The 18,394-nt window shown below is 40.5% G+C and overlaps 1 protein-coding gene across 1 annotated transcript in view; it reads left to right on the forward strand.

Annotated features, from left to right (window-relative positions):
- Positions 1–18,394, forward strand: part of LOC135469755 (WASH complex subunit 5-like) — a 31,647-nt gene that overhangs the window by 10,373 nt on the left and 2,880 nt on the right. Inside the window, 19 exon segments of the mRNA XM_064748339.1 lie at positions 726–850; positions 1,489–1,618; positions 2,283–2,395; positions 3,399–3,565; positions 3,943–4,018; positions 5,437–5,556; positions 6,004–6,135; positions 7,274–7,354; positions 7,765–7,866; positions 10,307–10,486; positions 10,883–10,970; positions 10,973–11,006; positions 12,439–12,529; positions 13,312–13,486; positions 14,181–14,260; positions 14,705–14,808; positions 15,783–15,912; positions 16,801–16,897; positions 18,101–18,257. Of these exon segments, the coding sequence (XP_064604409.1) occupies positions 726–850; positions 1,489–1,618; positions 2,283–2,395; positions 3,399–3,565; positions 3,943–4,018; positions 5,437–5,556; positions 6,004–6,135; positions 7,274–7,354; positions 7,765–7,866; positions 10,307–10,486; positions 10,883–10,970; positions 10,973–11,006; positions 12,439–12,529; positions 13,312–13,486; positions 14,181–14,260; positions 14,705–14,808; positions 15,783–15,912; positions 16,801–16,897; positions 18,101–18,257 (2,182 nt within the window).

The following is an 18,394-nucleotide window of genomic DNA, read 5'->3' on the forward strand; positions in this document are numbered from 1 at the left end:
TATATTATTATAACCTATACCGTATACCTTCTGCATTCATGAAACCGAGTCATAAAATTTTGTCAATTTTTTTTTTATCAACTGAGCTGAAGCTTATATGAAAACGAGTCAGATCACTTTTAAATTTTAAAAAGTTTTAATACAGTATATGAAGAACTGCTTCAATAAAGATAAGTAGGATGATACCTGTATCCCGAGGTTACTATGAATCGCTTGTTACATGTATCACTCCTTTGGTCCTGGTACGTGTAGGACACTTAAGGTGGCATCAGACGTCTGATACAAATTTACATAGAGTGTATGAAAAATTGTCACTCACTGCAGTATGGTGTTGTGATTATTTTTTTATACATTAATGTTTTACGCTGTGCTGCAGAATATTTCACTTATACGACGACGGCCAGCATTATGATGGGAGGAAACCAGACAGAGACCCAAGGAAACCCACAGCCATTCACAGGGTGCTGCCACACTTAGCCAGGTATGAGAGGAATGCGCAAGAGCTGGACTTGAACTCACAACAACTACATTGGTTATAGGCCTCTCAGTCATTGTGTGTTGCTAGCATGCTAACCATTCAGTCTTGGAGGGCCTCAGTTATAGTCTAGAATGAATGAGAGTGTTATGCTATACATGGGTACATCTGGTCAGAAGATATGGGATGTTGAACGTGTAGTGAAATACCTTATAACACAGAACTGTACTTTGTGTATTGTGTTTGACAGCTGCGGAGTTAAACAAGCGGGTGAAGCAAGTGAGAGATCAAGTGTTGGTGGACAGCAAGTACAACCCTCTGGTACTTTTTCAACTCTTGCTAAACACAGCACAGTTTGAGTTTAGGCTCAAAGAGGTGAGTCTCCTGAAGATTTTGTGATCTGTATTAAAGGGTATTAAAACCTAACTTGGCAATAGAAGGATATGACGTCGTTTATTATTCTGTCATTTTTCAACCTTTTCCCATGTTTGCAAAGTGTTTATTCAAGCATGTTCTGAAGGCATTATACTTTGTAAATTATACTTTTTGCATAGCCCTGAAATTCGCCAACCCTATCCAATTGCATCAAATTGCAAATTTGCATATATTTCACTGAAAGTTGCTCTATATTTAAATTGAAAAGTTTGAGGAATAAGGGTAAATTCAAATTTGTGCTACTACTCTAAAAGCATTGTCCTTGATCAAGAAATCTGGCCCTTATTTCACAAGCCAGTCTTTGACTTTAGTCAAAAGCTTAAAATGGCATAAAATATTTTTATAAAAGTAAAGACTTTCTTAATTTTCAGGTTAAATTTGTGTGACATAAATGGGCCAGAATTGATCAGAAATTTAAAGCTTGACATGTTACTAAAGCGATTAGTGTGAAGTGTGTATCAGACATTTCATCACACAGTTGCTGCAAGAGAAATGATCATGTAAATTTACACTTTGATTGGAATATCGTAGAAAACTTCGTGACTTGATACATAAAGTAACGTTTTAATTTTTGACAGATGTTTAAGCAGATGTTGAATGAGAAGCAGGATAAGTGGAACAGCCACAAGAAAGAAGGCTCAGAGAGGATCCAGGAGTTAGCAGACGTTTTCTCTGGGACTAAACCACTCACAAGGGTGGAAAAAAATGGTAAACCCAGTTGTTTTGTTTTCTTTTGTGATGGGTATGTAACTATTGACTCGAGAAGTTATCACCTAAATTACAACCTGAGCAATTAGGTTGATATGTGGGAGTAGAGAGGCATCTGGAAAACAACCTGACTTCGACAGATTTATTCAGAATCATTGCTGATTGGCTGGTGTCAGAGATGGGCACGTGCAGGTCATGCATAGGATTTTAAGCTGAATGTGAGGCATGGCGCATTATTCAAACATGACAAGGACGGTAGGAGTTGCCCCATTAAATCTTGTCTCCACTGTGACCCAGTTGGTGTTGATTCTGTATACACCTGTAAAACCACAGTCAAAGCAGATGGAATGATGCAAGTCCAAAACCTTATTCATGTTTAGGGGCCAATCTGCTGTTTTGAGATCCATGGTTTATTAAAACGAATGAGCCAAAAGCACAAGGATAAAGGATGATATTTTGATTTCATCCAATGTGCTGTATCTATAAACACATCCCTATGTATTTAATTCTCCAAAAGTTGTTGAAGCAGTCAAGAATTTGTATTTTTGTCAAGCTCAAAAAAGATTAAAGTTTCCCAGTATGGAAACAAGTAAACTTGCATGTGTTGTACCAGTGCTGACTGTTCCTCTCTGCTTTGATACTCAGAGTGAAAGTACTGTTGTAGAAAATCTTCAGGCCTGGTTCGCGGAGATGTCCAAACAGATTACCTCCCTTAACTACGAGGATTCAACAGCGGCTGGCAGGAAAATGGTTCAGCTGATACAGGCCCTGGAGGAGGTGAGCTGTTCATTGTAGCTGAGTGTACATGTACCTAACATTACTAATGGAATATGGAAAGGGCTCCTGTACTAGGATGTGTAAAAAATATGACCTTTCAAGGACAACCTGAAGAGAATGATTTAGGTTCATTTGGTTTAGTGACAGTGTCTTCAGGTTTGGTAATAGTAAATATGCCCAAATTTCATTACTGGATTTTGTCTTTTTTGTTGGTGGACACTTCAAACCAACCCATGCCTGGTGTCAGTATGCTGTGACTGGATGGGGTGTCATGTCTGGTGTCTGTTTGCTGTGACTGGGTGGGGTGTCATGTCTGGTGTCCGTTTGCTGTGACTGAGTGGGGTGTTGTGTGTGGTGTCAGTATGCTCTGACTGGGTGGAGCGTTGTGACTGGGTGGGGTGTCATGTCTGGTGTCAGTATTCTGAGACTGGATGGGGTGTCATGTCTGGTGTCCGTTTGCTGTGACTGGATGGGGTGTCATATCTGGTGTCCGTTTGCTGTGACTGGGTGGGGTGTTGTGTGTGGTGTCAGTATGCTCTGACTGGGTGGAGTGTCCTGACTGGGTGGGGTGTCATGTCTGGTGTCAGTATTCTGAGACTGGGTGGGGTGTCATGCCCTGTGTCATAAGATTGTGTTGGTGTGCTGTGGTTGTGTGGGATGTTGTCTGTAGGTCAGTATACCGTGGTTGGATGGAGTCTTATTTCTGGTGTTAGTGTGCTGTGGTTGTGTGGGATTTTATCTGTGGTTTAGTATACTGTGGCTGGATTGAGTGTCATTTCTGGTGTCCGTATACTTTGGTTTTATAGTGGTGTGACTAGTGTATGGCTGTGATTATGTTGTGAATTTGTGGGACTGAGATGACTGTCTGACTTCAGTATGTTGTGACTTCAAGAGATGGATTTCTACCAGTAAACCTGACAGCCATGATATGAAGGGGTGTTTTCTTGAGCATTGTGTGGAGAGAATATCCATTTGTGTCATTTTTCTCATTTTTATTTTCCAGGTACAAGAGTTCCATCAGCTGGAGAGCAATCTTCAGGTGAAACAGTTCCTGGCAGACACAAGAACCTACCTACATCAGATGATCCGCACCATCAACATCAAAGAGGAGGTGCTTATCGTCATAGAGATCGTGGCAGATTTGTCCTACGCTTGGGAGATTATTGACAGGTACATACACAGTGTAGCTGTGCTAACGTTTGAAGATTCGGTCAACGTTGTAAGCTGAAAATAGCTCCTAGCATTGCCATGTAGTAATTTTGTATGAAGAATGGTTCCAAATATCAACAGATTATTTATCTTTATAAAAACATGTATATATACCCCTAGAAAATAAAGATTTTTTATTACATATGCTTATGTGTAAGAAAAGTGAAGAGAACAGACATGCTGTCTGTTTTATAATAAGCAGTCCAAAATGTGTATAAAATTGGAAGTACAAAGAATATAAGTTAAACTTATGTACTGTGGAATACTTGTTTACCTAAAGTTTTCTCGGCATTTCTTTTCATAATATACAATATACATGTACTGCTTCCAATTTTCAGTTATACGGGTTACATGCAGCAAGGAATTAAGAAAGATCCCTCTCTAGTCACCAAACTGAGGGCTACATTTCTCAAGGTGTGTATGTCTGTAGTCAAGTATACTGTCATGTGTGTACATGTGGCTGTTGTGTGTGTACATGTGGCTGTCATGTGTGTACATGTCACTGTCATGTGTGTACATGTCACTGTCATATGTGTACATGTCGCTGTCATGTGTGTACAGGTCGCTGTCATATCACTGTCTTGTGTGTACATGTCACTGTCATGTGTGTACATGTCGCTGTCATGCTGCTGTCATTTGTGTACATGTCGCTGTCATGTTGCTGTCATGTGTATACATGTTGCTGTCATGCATGTACATGTCACTGTCATGTGTGTACATGTCGCTGTCATGTGTGTATCAGTGCAATCATGATGTTTTTTCCTACTGTAACATAGTCCCTATTAGGATTACATAAATCAACATGGCGTACATGTACAGTAGTACTCGCTGTTCCTGGTACCTCACTGACAGTAAACGTTATAGGACACTCCTGGTCATTTTTAATACGCAGTCTTCAACCAGTGTTGTGTGCAAAGCTGCTGTACATCTTTATTAGGTGCAAAGTTCATCAGCACTCTGGTTTGCTCCATCCACAAAACTCTCTGTCGTTCTATTATTGAACAATTCATTAAACAACAATTAAAACAGTAAATAAAGAAAAAAAAATACAGCAGTACTTTTTATTTGAGACTGGTGGAGAATACACTAAAGCAGTGTTACCACATTAATAAGGTCTGAGAATCTGATGTGGTAAGGACCTCTGTGGCTTAGTTGGTTAGCGCGCCAGCGCAGCGTAATGACCCAGAAGCCTCTCACCAATGCTGTCGCTGTGAGTTCAAGTGCAGCTTATGCTGACTTCCTCTCCGGCTGTAAGTGGGAAGGTCTGTCAGTAACCTGCGGATGGTCATGGGTATAAGTGAAATATTCTTGAGTACAGCGTTAAACACCAATCAAAGAAAATAAATAAATAAATCAGATGTGGTAAAGTGAAATTGTGTTTCGTATAATATAAGTTCTCTTCGTGTTGAGAAGGTATATGGGGAGCTAAATCTTGGGTGTGAAATTTTAACCCTGGGACCTGAGGCCTCTGCCCTAGACCTGCCCTTACAGAGGATTAAACAGTGTAACTGTGTGTTTTTAAGATGGCCTCTGCCCTCGACCTGCCCTTACTGAGGATTAACCAGTGTAACTGTGTGTTTTTAAGATGGCCTCTGCCATCGACCTGCCCTTACTGAGGATTAACCAGTGTAACTGTGTGTTTTAAGATGGTCTCTGCCCTCGACCTGCCCTTACTGAGGCTTAACCAGTGTAACTGTGTGTTTTTAAGATGGCCTCCGCCCTCGACCTGCTCTTATTGAGGATTAACCAGTGTAACTGTGTATTTTTAAGATGGCCTCTGCCCTCGACCTGCCCTTACTGAGGATTAACCAGTGTAACTGTGTGTTTTTAAGATGGCCTCTGCCCTCGACCTGCCCTTATTGAGGATTAACCAGGCTAACAGCCCAGACCTGATGAGCGTGTCACAGTATTACTCCGGAGAGCTGGTGGCTTATGTCAGGAAAGTGTTACAGGTAAGTGACTTCATTATTTATGTTCACAACAGTGCTGCAGGTAAATGTCTTCTTTGTGTATGCTCACAAATGTACTACTGTACATGTAAAGATCTCGACCAGTTTGTGTAATTAAATGCAGACAGAAGTAAATGTCTCTCAGTAATGAGTTTTGTGGCAGCACATACTAGACACATGTAGGTTATTGAATGATTACAGACTGACGTGGACTCATTCTATTTTTACGTGGGTACGTGGGAGGGTCTGTCTGCAACCTGCGGATGGTCGTGGGTTTCCCCCGGATTTTACCAGGTTTCCTTCCACCATAATGCTGAGTCACCGTCGTATAAGTGAAATATTCTTGAGTACAGCGTAAAACACCAATCACACATGCACCACAATTAAAGATAGATAAGCTTGGAAGGTGTGTAATAAATAAAATATATGTCATAAACTGGTTTCCCACAGATCATTCCACAGACCATGTTTGGGTTACTGGCCAAAATCATCCAAATGCAGACAGCTCAGATAAAGGAGGTTCCCACCCGGCTGGAGAAAGACAAGATGAGGGAGTATGCCCAGCTGGATGAACGATACGAGGTATGACACACAGATTTCCTCTGGCTACAGACCCAACGCAGTAGGACGAGGTGTACAGTCAATTATGTGAGCTCTGATCAGGATGGCCGTAGTCAACAACCATTCTTTTATTGTACACGGAATGTGTGGAGGGACTTGGGCTGGCTTGCACACAAAGATCGTAGCAATAATTGTAATTGTGAATATATTTGTAACAGTTTATTAATTTGTAATAATAAGTTGTGCTCATTGAACAATGGCATTGTAAGGTTATTGTAAATTTTTGAAGTTACAATGTCATTTTCAAAAGAGCTTTACATCATTGTGATTCAGCAGCTAACAAAATCAACGTGAAAAGATGCTCGTAACACCTTTGTGAGTCTAAGAGTACTAACAGTATACTTAAGACAAGTATTTGTACTTTACGTTAATGTTGGGGGCGATTGTGAATATTTACAACTGGGTCAACTCAATTGTAATTTCTGATGGCAAGTAACAATTATCTTAAATGTAGCTTACAATATCATGGTGCATGAGACTTAGGCTTACAAGCCTTTTGTGCCCCAAGACATGGAGGTTCTTTCTCATCTACTCTCCAATCCAAGACTGGGAAAAGAAGACTTATAGGTTAATACTTGTGAATGCATAGTTTGTCGCAGATCTATATTTTCTGTCTTTTTACATATTGCCCATGATTAAATGTTATTAGAAATTGTCCACTTTATATAGGTGTCTTTCATATTTCTATAAAATTCTGAATTTGACCAGCAAAGAATGTTCCAGAAAATTGCCATACAACAAATAAATTGTACTTTATGTTAAAACTACATGTACTTGTAGTGCCGATTCGGGGCATAACTACAACCAGTCTTGGCTCTTCCCTCACTTGACACTGAGAATAAGGATATATGTGTAGTGCTGGTTTGCCCAATGTCAGTGTTTTGATGGACTGGGATGTTGTATATGGTGTCTTTAGTATGGTGTTCCAGTGAGGTGGCACTACGAATATGTAAAACTGGACTGGACATTTGAGCTGGCAGACAGAAGTGCATGTAGCAAAAGTCTGTTGTTTATATTGCATGTGTAGAGTAGTTGAGAAATTATATTTGTATTCACCAGGTACATGTAGCATTATGTATGCCTTTTGCTCTATCTGCAGGTGGCCAAACTGACTCATGCTATTTCTGTGTTCACTGAGGGGATTCTCATGATGAAGACAACTCTTGTGGGAATAATCAAGGTCAGTGAGTTTAGTGAAAATAATCAAGGCCAGTGAGTCTAGTGAAAATAATCAAGGTCAGTGAGTCTAGTGAAAATAATCAAGGTCAATGAATCCTCATTTGTGAATTATCAAGGTCAGTGAGATTTGTGGGAATAATCAATGTCAATCAGACCTCATTTGAGAATAATCAAGGTCATTGAGTCCTAATATGAGAATAATCAAGGTCATTGTGTCCTAATATGAGAATAACCAAGGTCAGGGAGCCTTAGGGAAAGTCAAGATCAGTGAGTCTTGCGGAAATGACTAACGTAATAATGAAGTCACCAGTAATGTGTGACGATTTACAAACTGTAACAATTGTCAGCGCTGCTCTAGTCTTTTGTAGTGAATAATATGATAGATATCATTCGTGCGTTGTCATGTTTTAGATTGATCCCAAACAGCTGCTTGAGGATGGAATAAGGAAGGAGCTGGTGCAGCAGGTGGCATTTGCTCTTCATCAAGGGCTGATCTTCAACCCTAAGGCAAAGGTAAACTAAGCCTGAAAGACTTGGTTTTGGATTTGTACATCTGTAGCTGATTTGTCTGTGTTTACATGAGTGAGCTAATGCCAAAGTTGGATGCCCTGGGCAGTCAGATATATGTGTAAATCTGTGTTTACATGAGTGAGCTGATGCCAAAGTTGGATGCCCTGAGCAGTCAGATGTGTGTGTAAATCTGTGTTTAGGTGAGCGAGCTTATGCCAAAGTTGGATGCCCTGAGCAGTCAGATGTGTGTGTAAATCTGTGTTTAGGTGAGCGAGCTTATGCCAAAGTTGGATGCCCTGGGCAGTCAGATATATGTGTAAATCTGTGTTTACATGAGTGAGCTGATGCCAAAGTTGGATGCCCTGAGCAGTCAGATGTGTGTGTAAATCTGTGTTTAGGTTAGTGAGCTAATGTCAAAGTTGGATGCCCTGGGCAGTCAGATGTGTGTGTAAATCTGTGTTTACATGAGTGAGCTGATGCCAATGTTGGATGCCCTGGGCAGTCAGATGTGTGTGTAAATCTTTGTTTAGGTGAGTGAGCTAATGCCAAAGTTGGATGCCCTGGGCAGTCAGATGTGTGTGTAAATCTGTGTTTAGGTGAGCGAGCTAATGGCAAAGTTGGATGCCCTGGGCTGTCAGATGTGTGTGTAAATCTGTGTTTAGGTGAGTGAGCTAATGTCAAAGTTGGATGCCCTGGGCAGTCAGATGTGTGTGTAAATCTGTGTTTACATGAGTGAGCTGATGCCAATGTTGGATGCCCTGGGCAGTCAGATGTGTGTGTAAATCTTTGTTTAGGTGAGTGAGCTAATGCCAAAGTTGGATGCCCTGGGCAGTCAGATGTGTGTGTAAATCTGTGTTTAGGTGAGTGAGCTAATACCAAAGTTGGATGCTCTGAGCAGTCAGATGTGTGTGTAAATCTGTGTTTAGGTTAGTGAGCTAATGTCAGAGTTGGATGCCCTGGGCAGTCAGATGTGTGTGTAAATCTGTGTTTACATGAGTGAGCTGATGCCAAAGTTGGATGCCCTGAGCAGTCAGATGTGTGTGTAAATCTGTGTTTAGGTTAGTGAGCTAATGTCAAAGTTGGATGCCCTGGGCAGTCAGATATTTGTTTAAATCTGTGTTTACATGAGTGAGCTGATGCCAATGTTGGATGCCCTGAGCAGTCAGATGTGTGTGTAAATCTGTGTTTAGGTTAGTGAGCTAATGTCAAAGTTGGATGCTCTGAGCAGTCAGATGTGTGTGTAAATCTGTGTTTACATGAGTGAGCTAATGCCAAAGTTGGATGCCCTGGGTAGTCAGATGTGTGTGTAAATCTGTGTTTACATGAGTGAGCTGATGCGAAAGTTGGATGCCCTAAGCAGTCATATGTGTGTGTAAATCTTTGTTTAGGTGAGCGAGCTAATGCCAAAGTTGGATGCCCTGGGCAGTCAGATGTGTGTGTAAATCTGTGTTTAGGTGAGCGAGCTAATGGCAAAGTTGGATGCCCTGGGCTGTCAGATATATGTGTAAATCTGTGTTTAGGTGAGCGAGCTAATGGCAAAGTTGGATGCCCTGGGCTGTCGATATATGTGTAAATCTTTGTTTAGGTGAGCGAGCTAATGCCAAAGTTGGATGCCCTGAGCAGTCAGATGTGTGTGTAAATCTGTGTTTAGGTGAGCGAGCTAATGTCAAAGTTGGATGCCCCTGGGTAGTCAGATATATGTGTAAATCTGTGTTTACATGAGTGAGCTAATGCCAAAGTGGATACCCTGGGTAGTCAGATGTTTGTGTAAATCTGTGCTTAGGTTAGTGAGCTAATGTCAAAGTTGGATGCCCTGAGCAGTCAGATGTGTGTGTAAATCTGTGTTTAGGTGAGCGAGCTAATGGCAAAGTTGGATGCCCTGGGCTGTCAGATATATGTGTAAATCTTTGTTTAGGTGAGCGAGCTAATGCCAAAGTTGGATGCCCTGGGCAGTCAGATGTGTGTGTAAATCTGTGTTTAGGTGAGTGAGCTAATACCAAAGTTGGATGCTCTGAGCAGTCAGATGTGTGTGTAAATCTGTGTTTAGGTTAGTGAGCTAATGTCAGAGTTGGATGCCCTGGGCAGTCAGATGTGTGTAAATCTGTGTTTACATGAGTGAGCTGATGCCAAAGTTGGATGCCCTGAGCAGTCAGATGTGTGTGTGTAAATCTTTGTTTAGGTGAGTGAGCTAATGTCAAAGTTGGATGCCCTGGGCAGTCAGATGTTTGTGTAAATCTGTGTTTACATGAGTGAGCTGATGCCAAAGTTGGATGCCCTGGGCAGTCAGATGTGTGTGTAAATCTTTGTTTAGGTGAGTGAGCTAATGTCAAAGTTGGATGCCCTGGGCAGTCAGATGTTTGTGTAAATCTGTGTTTACATGAGTGAGCTGATGCCAAAGTTGGATGCTCTGAGCAGTCAGATGTGTGTGTAAATCTTTGTTTAGGTGAGCGAGCTAATGCCAAAGTTGGATGCCCTGGGCAGTCAGATGGAAGGCTTCAGGAAATCATTTGAGTATATTCAGGATTATGTGAATATCTATGGCCTGAAGATTTGGCAGGAAGAGGTTTCCCGAATCATTAACTACAATGTTGAACAGGAGTGTAACAGCTTCCTCAGGACAAAGGTATGTGTAATGTGTCGTCTCTGTGTATAAATCTTGTATGGGTAGAAAACATCTTTTTCTATCTGGCTGATGAAAACGGTATTGGATTTTAAGGAAATTAAAATTGGGAGAAAAATAGAAAAGGAAATCCCATCAAAGGCCTAATAAAGGTTTAAGTGCTGACCCCTTTTTTTTTAGAAGGTCAGTGTTGGTGTATGTATGGCTTAAAACAACAATCAGATAAATAAATGTATTTTTCTGTAAACATTTTATTTGTAGAATAGGATGTATACAATAGATTAGGATATGCTTGTATATGTATTTGTATTTTGTTATGAATGTATTTTAGTTTTGTATTTAGCCTATGCTTTTTCTTCTGATCCTTACAGTATAATAGTTTTGTTCTCTTTGCTTCAGGTCCAGGATTGGCAGAGCATCTACCAGTCCACAGCTATCCCCATTCCCAGGTTTGCCCCTGTGGACCACAGTGTTAACTTCATTGGAAGACTGCCAGGGAGATTATCAAGCTGACAGATCCAAGGTTAGCGGCACGCACTTCATAGGAGGCTGAGGAAATGGAAAACTGATTTTGGAAATTAGTAGTTGTTGGCCCGGTTTCCTCCTACCATAATGCTGGCCGCCGTCGTATAAGTGAAATATTCTTGAGTACTGCATAAAACACCAATTAAATAACTAAATAAATAAATAGTAGTTGTGGTAGCAAAGCACATAGAAATGTCTGTACATGTACTTATCAGGCTTTGCTGTGGAACATCTTCTTGACTGGCTTCCTTTGTTCTTGCAGCTCCGTATAGAAGTTTGCTATGATGTACATGTATGTAGTCCCCCCATCAAATGTATGACAGTGCTTTGGCTAAATTCCATGAAACACACATGTGTCTGCTTATGTGAGCGGAAATCTGTAGTAGAAAGAAGTAACAAGACCCAGCACTGATTTTGAGAGCTGCTGCTATCTCATTTGGCTAAACCCTTGTTCTTCCTGTAGCCAATCTGCTTTTGTTGGTCTGGCTGCAGTCTGTAATCAGAAGATTTGTGAGGTACATGGCTGTTAATGGGCAGTACCAGATGCAGTCATGAAGTGGATAGAGTGTCTACAAAATACAGGGTTTCCCAGAAGTCCCATCCAGGTTGAGGTGGAATGCTTGAGCTACAGAGCAGTGTGTTGCCCCATCTCTAACAGCATAAAAACCAATTCAACTCTTTCTTGTACTGTTAGTTTGTTAGCCATAATTAACTCTGAAAGAGGGGAAAAAAATTAAAATCAGTATTAAACCTGAAACACAGAAAAAAAAATGAAAATCAGGATGGTGCACGACTTCTGGGAAACACGGTATATGGTAGATTGAGTGTTCAATCCCGAATCAAGTCGTACCAAAGACTTCAGCATTAATAATCTTGGTACGTGTACTACCTTGCTTGTCAGTCAGTATAAGAGGAGTAGACCAAGTACTGTTTGACAAGGAGTCGGTATAATGTGACAGCATTGGGCGCCGTGTCTGGTGTCGTCGGCATGGTGTTCCAGTGAGGCAGCACTGTAAATATGTCAGCACTGGGTCTGGTCTGCTAGAAGGAGGTCACAGTTGTGAACTAGTAACTTTAATAGTGTTAAAGTAATGTTGAAAGGGACATTATACCCTAATCAAGAAAACAGAAATAAGTTAAAAACCAGTGGTTTGTTCTGGGCACTATGGTTTCCTTCACTCGTAAACCTGGTTACTGTTGTCAGTGGAAAATTCTTCACTACAGCAGTTGCCGCCATCCTCTTAGCAAACTATTCCTGAAACGAATAAATGAATCAAGTACAGGTTCTGCTATCAACAAGAAATAATCAGGTATAATAATTAAATACAGTGGTTTTATGTCAACTGGGTAATGTGTAGACCATGAAGACTTTGCTGTAATTTCTTGCACTCTTTATAGGATTATTGTGACCTGAAGTTTGTGTTTTTCAGGATTGCAGCCTACATTGACCAGATGAAGGCCTGGTACGACATCAGAACCAAGCAAGAGATTGTCAACAGGACACTGTTTCAGAAGCTACAGGTATTTAGGTTTATTGTTAAATGCTACAGCCGTGAATTGCTGATAATACATGTGTTAAGTTTAATGTTTCCTAACTTCAATTTAGAAAATTAATTAGAAAACAGCCAGTAATAAACAAGGGACTTTGATGTCAAGAGCCCAACGTTTATTGGCTCATTTCCTTGTTTGAATTGCTTGTAAGTTTTGTGGACTACATTGTAAGGTGGTTTGGTTGCCAAATTGTACAGCAGAATAACAGAGATAGTCTTAAGTGTGGCAGCAATTAGCCCTCTCACAAATGGAATGACAGCCCAATAATCGCTAACATACAGGTGAGTAAGATGTAGCTCAGTGAGTAAGGTGAGTGACTGCTGGCCATTAGGCACACAAGATGCGGGTTCAACCCTGGTCTTGGACAGGGAACTTATGGATTCTCCAACTCTCAATGTTTTTGGAGTCTTTGTGACATTACCTTTGTTGAAGATCACTTGTCTATCTTCAACAAGATGGACAAGTATTTCAGTAGCTTGCCAGAGGTCTTAGCTGTACTCCAGGCGCTCCAGCTTCCTCAGCTCATTAATTGGCTGCTATATTCATTTCTTCATTGCATCAATCATAAAAATGACCGCCATCTTAAAAGTGAAAAATTATTGAGTATGGCATAAAAGCAATCAAACAATCAGTCAGTCAATTTAAGTATGGCATAAAACAGCAATCAGGTACAAGTAAATAATCAATCAGTCACATACCTGTATTAAAGTACAATGTAGGTACACTATTTACTTGTCTGCATCACATTTCAGAAAGCCGTGGGGAGTTTTGGGCTGGCAGGGCTGGATAGACTGCTCAGTTTTATGATTGTGCGAGAGCTACAGAACTTCCTGATGGTGCTTCAGAGGGGGGTTCTCAAAGATAAGCAGTGGTTAGACATGTTTGGTTCACTGCTCAAGTCCCTCAATCCTATCACGGGCACAGTCAGTAAGTACATCATTTTTGTCAGGGTTTTTGTTTTTTTTTTGTACAGTTTATACATGAACATATTCTTTTCTGTAAAGTACATAATGCTGAAGCATTAGCAACAAAAAGGTTAATTTGGGTATTTGACTGTTACATAATGCCATACAAAAAAGGTTAGGAATAAAATCTTTGTTGAGCTTTATATTAAAAACTGATGTACCAAGTATATGACTGTACTGATGCACTCCATGCAATCGTCAGAAGAACTGTAAAAAAACTCTCTTAAACATTTCCCAGTTTCTTGAAATGTGAGTTACTGTTTATACAGTATATTTGTTTATTTATTTATTTATTTGGTGTTTTATCCCCACTCAAGAATATTTCATGTTAAGGGCAGCCAGCATTATGGTAGGAGGAAACCAGGCTCTTAACCCACGACCCTCCAGCAGACTTTCCCACTTACGGCAGGAGAGGAAGACCACATGAACTGAACTTGAACTCATAGTAACCACATTGGTGAGAGGCTCCTGGATCATGGCACCATGCTGGTGCGCTGACTGCCTTGACCACGGAGGCCCCCATTTACTGTTCACATACTTGTTTTATTACTGATATTCTGATATGTGAAGTGTGGCATAACGTGGCAGGGTAGGCGCTAATTGTTCCAGTCATTTGGTTCCGTATATATGTATATATATCTGCTGATGCTTTTCAGGTCAGCCACAGAAGCTTTACCCTCTGTCAGTGACCAAGGCTATGAAGATGTGGCCGCCATTTCTTGATGTTATCCTAAAGGTAAGACTGACGCAGATTTCCATCACTGAGAAACAGACTTTTTCGTCTTTTTGGATACTTTTTTGGATTTCTCTGTATTGTACTCGGCATACTTGGGACTTACATGTGATTGGGTAAGGTTTGATATACATGCACATTTGGCACAGGTGACTGGGATGCAGTAGACCACTCTGCCGGAGTTTCTGTTTGTGAAAGAATCAAAACTACATTTCAACAGCTCAGCACCCACTTTCAAAAAAATTCCGATAAATATGACTGACAAAGTTTTGTGAAAATGACCCCAGTATTTTAATTCCTTTAGACACTCTCAGGCATATGCATGTGTACTTGGACATAACTGATAGAATGTTATCACAGGATTATTCACAGCCTGCAGGCGTGATATCAGAAACCACAATGCTGTTATTGTTACCTGTGAATTTGTGCTATAATGTGCATCCACAGGTGGGTCAGATGCAGCTGTTACGCCGCCAAATTGCTCATGAACTCAGCACTTCCTGCAAGTTTGACTCCAAGTTTCTGGCCAGCAGTTTACAGACATTAAACACGTAAGTTGGACATAATACGTGCACACACATATGCAACATTGCATTATATGCAGTATAATATTTCAAATGTGGGAAGGTCTGCCAGCAGCCTGCAGATGGTCATGGGTTTCCCTTGTGCTCTGCTCGGTTTCTACCCACCATAATGGCTGGCCGCCATTGAAGAAGTGAAATATTCTAGAGTAAGACGTAAAACACCAATCAAATAAATAAATAAATAATATTTAGAAAAACAAAAAACATTATTACTGCATCATAATTTAAAGTGGTGATAATGCTGGCCACCGTTGTGTAAATGAAATATTCTTGAGTACGGCACAGAACTCCAATCAAGCAAATAAAGAACTTATTACAACACATTAATGTTCACTGCAACCTTCAGGCCCTTGACCAAAGAGATTATGTGATCGTATCCAGCTTTCACTGTTTTGTCTGGAGCTTTACAAGTCAAAGAGCTTGTGGCACACCTGGCAAAAGTCAGTGGTTTACTCCAGGTACACTTGTTTCCTCCATTCAGAAACCTGGCAGACATCATATAAGTGAAAAATTCTGCAGCGTGGCCTTGAATAACAATCAGTGGGGGGTCTCCGTGGCTCAGTTGATTAGTGCGCTAGGGCAGCGTAATGACCGAGGAGCCTCCCACCAATGTGGTCGCTGTGAGTTCAAGCCCAGCTCATGCTGGCTTCCTCTCCGGTCGTAATTTGGTGGGAAGGTCTTCCATTAACCTGCGGATTGTCGTGGGTTTCCCCCGGGCTCTGGCCGGTTTCCTCCCACCATAATGCTTGTTGCCGTCGTATAAGTGAAATATTCTTGAGTACGGCGTAACACAGCAATGAAACAAAAAAAAAAAAAACAATCAGTGGGAAAAATTCAATCGTTAAAACCATTGCATTATGTGGTAAACTGTCTTTCATGAAACTCTGATGCTAATTGCTTATCATGATACCATCATATGTGTTTGCCTCACCACCCCACAGTGCCTTGCTGGCTGATATAGAGAGGCATTACAAGGATCCCTCACTTCCCTACCCTAAAGAGGAGAACCCACTGATGTACGAGTTGACCTCGTACCTAGAATCTGCAGGGCACCACAACCCACTCAGGAAGGTAAGGCCTATGGGAATAAGGTTCAGGATATCATAGTCAGTATATATTGTAACAGCTCATGCTATCTAAGACAGCTTATATAATGAATGTATTCACTGACTATCTTAGCCTGGAGACAGCAGAGCTACTACTAAAGGCTGTACTTTGGAAGGGTGAATGGAAAGTCCATAATAAGGTGCATGCCCACTATGTTGCTGGCCGCTGTAGTATAAGTGAAATATTCAGCTCACGGTGTACACCGCCTATCAAATGATTAAAGAAATAAATAAATAAAATACATACTATTCACCCTTTTGAATTCTTGTGCATCTGTGTCTCCGAGTGCCCAACTAGTTCTAACATGGTGCCAGAGTGAGGGTTCTCTTGTAAAACATAATGTTATTCTCCATTCCTGTTGATCTTTGTCGCTTTTAGCAAAGGTTATGTACAGTTCACTCTGCATTGAATTATGTGCTAGTCATTATTTAAAGACTTTTGTAATATACCATAAAATATAGTTCTTATACGGTTCTGTTTACAGTTTAATCAGTTATGTATTTTAAGACTTTGGATCAGTTTTTCTCTCTTTTTTTATTAATTTTAATTGAGATGTATTTTAGGTGATTTGTCAACATGTCCTGTCTGTTTTTGTTGGATTTTTGTTCTCCTGACATTGAAAATCTTTTACTGTCTCCAGATTTAAAGATGTCACCATGATAAGGCTGCAATATTGCCAGAGTGATCTTTTTAAGCCATACTTTATTCATTTATTCATTAAAAAGTGGACAGATCAGACCATATGTGCAGATCTTCATATGAAACAGAAATAAATATACTGTCTTCCATATAAATAACATTTAAATATATGTTAACTTTTTTCAGTTATCCCAATCTGTTTTTTATCCCCAGATATATGTGACAACAAGGAAACTTCCCTACTTCTCGTTGTTCAACTTCCTGTTTGTCATCTCCCAGTTACCCAAGCTTGTCTACACCAAGAGCATAGGTATGCCATAGGGTTTCATTATGCCGTAGTTACTCCGATTTTTCATAACTTGAAACTATATAAAGATAGAACTCCTGTACTGCGAAATTCCACCTCTCAACGTGAGGTTTCTTCAAAATGATCCTCACCTGGGCTCTGCCCTGTTTCCTCCCACCATAATGCTGGCCGCTGTCTTATATTGTGTGTGTTAGGTAATGATTATATTGATTCATAAATAAATCAAAATGATCGTACGAGCCTATTTTATCTGAGCCTTCCAGTCTGGTGTATTCTGGATGGCGTTCCAGTGAGGCAGCACTATGAATGTATTGGAATTAGCTCCAGCCTGTTTCAAGTAGGCACTGCCTTGATGTGACTGAAATAATGGAGAAAGTGATGTTAAACCCAATCAAACAAACCCATGCCCTTGACTACTAGGCACTTAACCATCAAGGTCATCACTTAACCATCAAGGTCATGTTCAGGAAGCCATCTCTGAGTGATACTGCTGCAGCTTTCCAACAGGGACAAATTCCGCAATACAATTTCTGACAAGTCAGAATATGAAATACGATCATAAAGCTTATTATTCTTTTTTGTAAAGTAAAATTTTGTCCACCTCATTAGTGTTGTCTTAAGACAAATGTGTCCAAATTTCAACTTGAGCATTGTGGAGAGGTTTTAAATCTCAAGTCAGAAATGGCTTTGTGGAATCGCCTCCTGGACTTTTCTAACTTGCCTGGAAATGCCTTAAAAAGTTATTTTTAAATATGAATATTTTGTTGTATCAAATTGTAACATCAAATTTCCCAAATTTAATGTGACTATTATGGATCCTTGAAAGTCATATTGCAACACATCTGTAAAAATGATATTAGGAAGGTCTTTGAAAGAAGCAAAAGCAAGAGGTGTCTGTGAATTGAATAAATATAGAACTCAACAGGTCCAACATGTTTCCCTACCTTAGTAACAGTAAGTGGCCGATGACGCTTGTGTGGCCATTTTCACAGTCTCACTTAAAGAACCACTTGACTTCCTCCAATATGATGAGCATATCTGTACGTCACACGTCTGAGAGTTCATTATTAACTTACCAAAGGTCGGTGGTTTAACACAGGCAGCACGGTTTCTACTACTCATAAAACTGACCGCCATCACATACATTTGTAAGTGAAAAATTCTTGAGTGCAGTGTTAAAGAAATTTGTGCTTCCCTACCCTACAGGAGGCCTGGTGTGTAAGAAGTACCAGGACCCCCTGGATTGTCCCCCCTTTGTTATCGGCAGTATTACCCTCCTGAAACAGTTCCACTCTGAAAACACAGACGTCTTCCTGGCTTACCTGGGCCAGTACGTTCGCTCCATGGTGGAGGCTTCTCCAGGGTGAGTGCATTTGTGGGTCATAGTTAGGCCTTAGAGAAAAGGTAGGGATTTAGGAGAGGGGGGGAATGTTTTCTTGGACACCTTTTTAAGATTCACACATTACACAAAGTTTGTCTTCACAATGGCACATGTTAAGG

This window comes from Liolophura sinensis, chromosome 7 (assembly GCF_032854445.1).
Source record: "Liolophura sinensis isolate JHLJ2023 chromosome 7, CUHK_Ljap_v2, whole genome shotgun sequence".
NCBI lineage: Eukaryota > Metazoa > Mollusca > Polyplacophora > Chitonida > Chitonidae > Liolophura > Liolophura sinensis.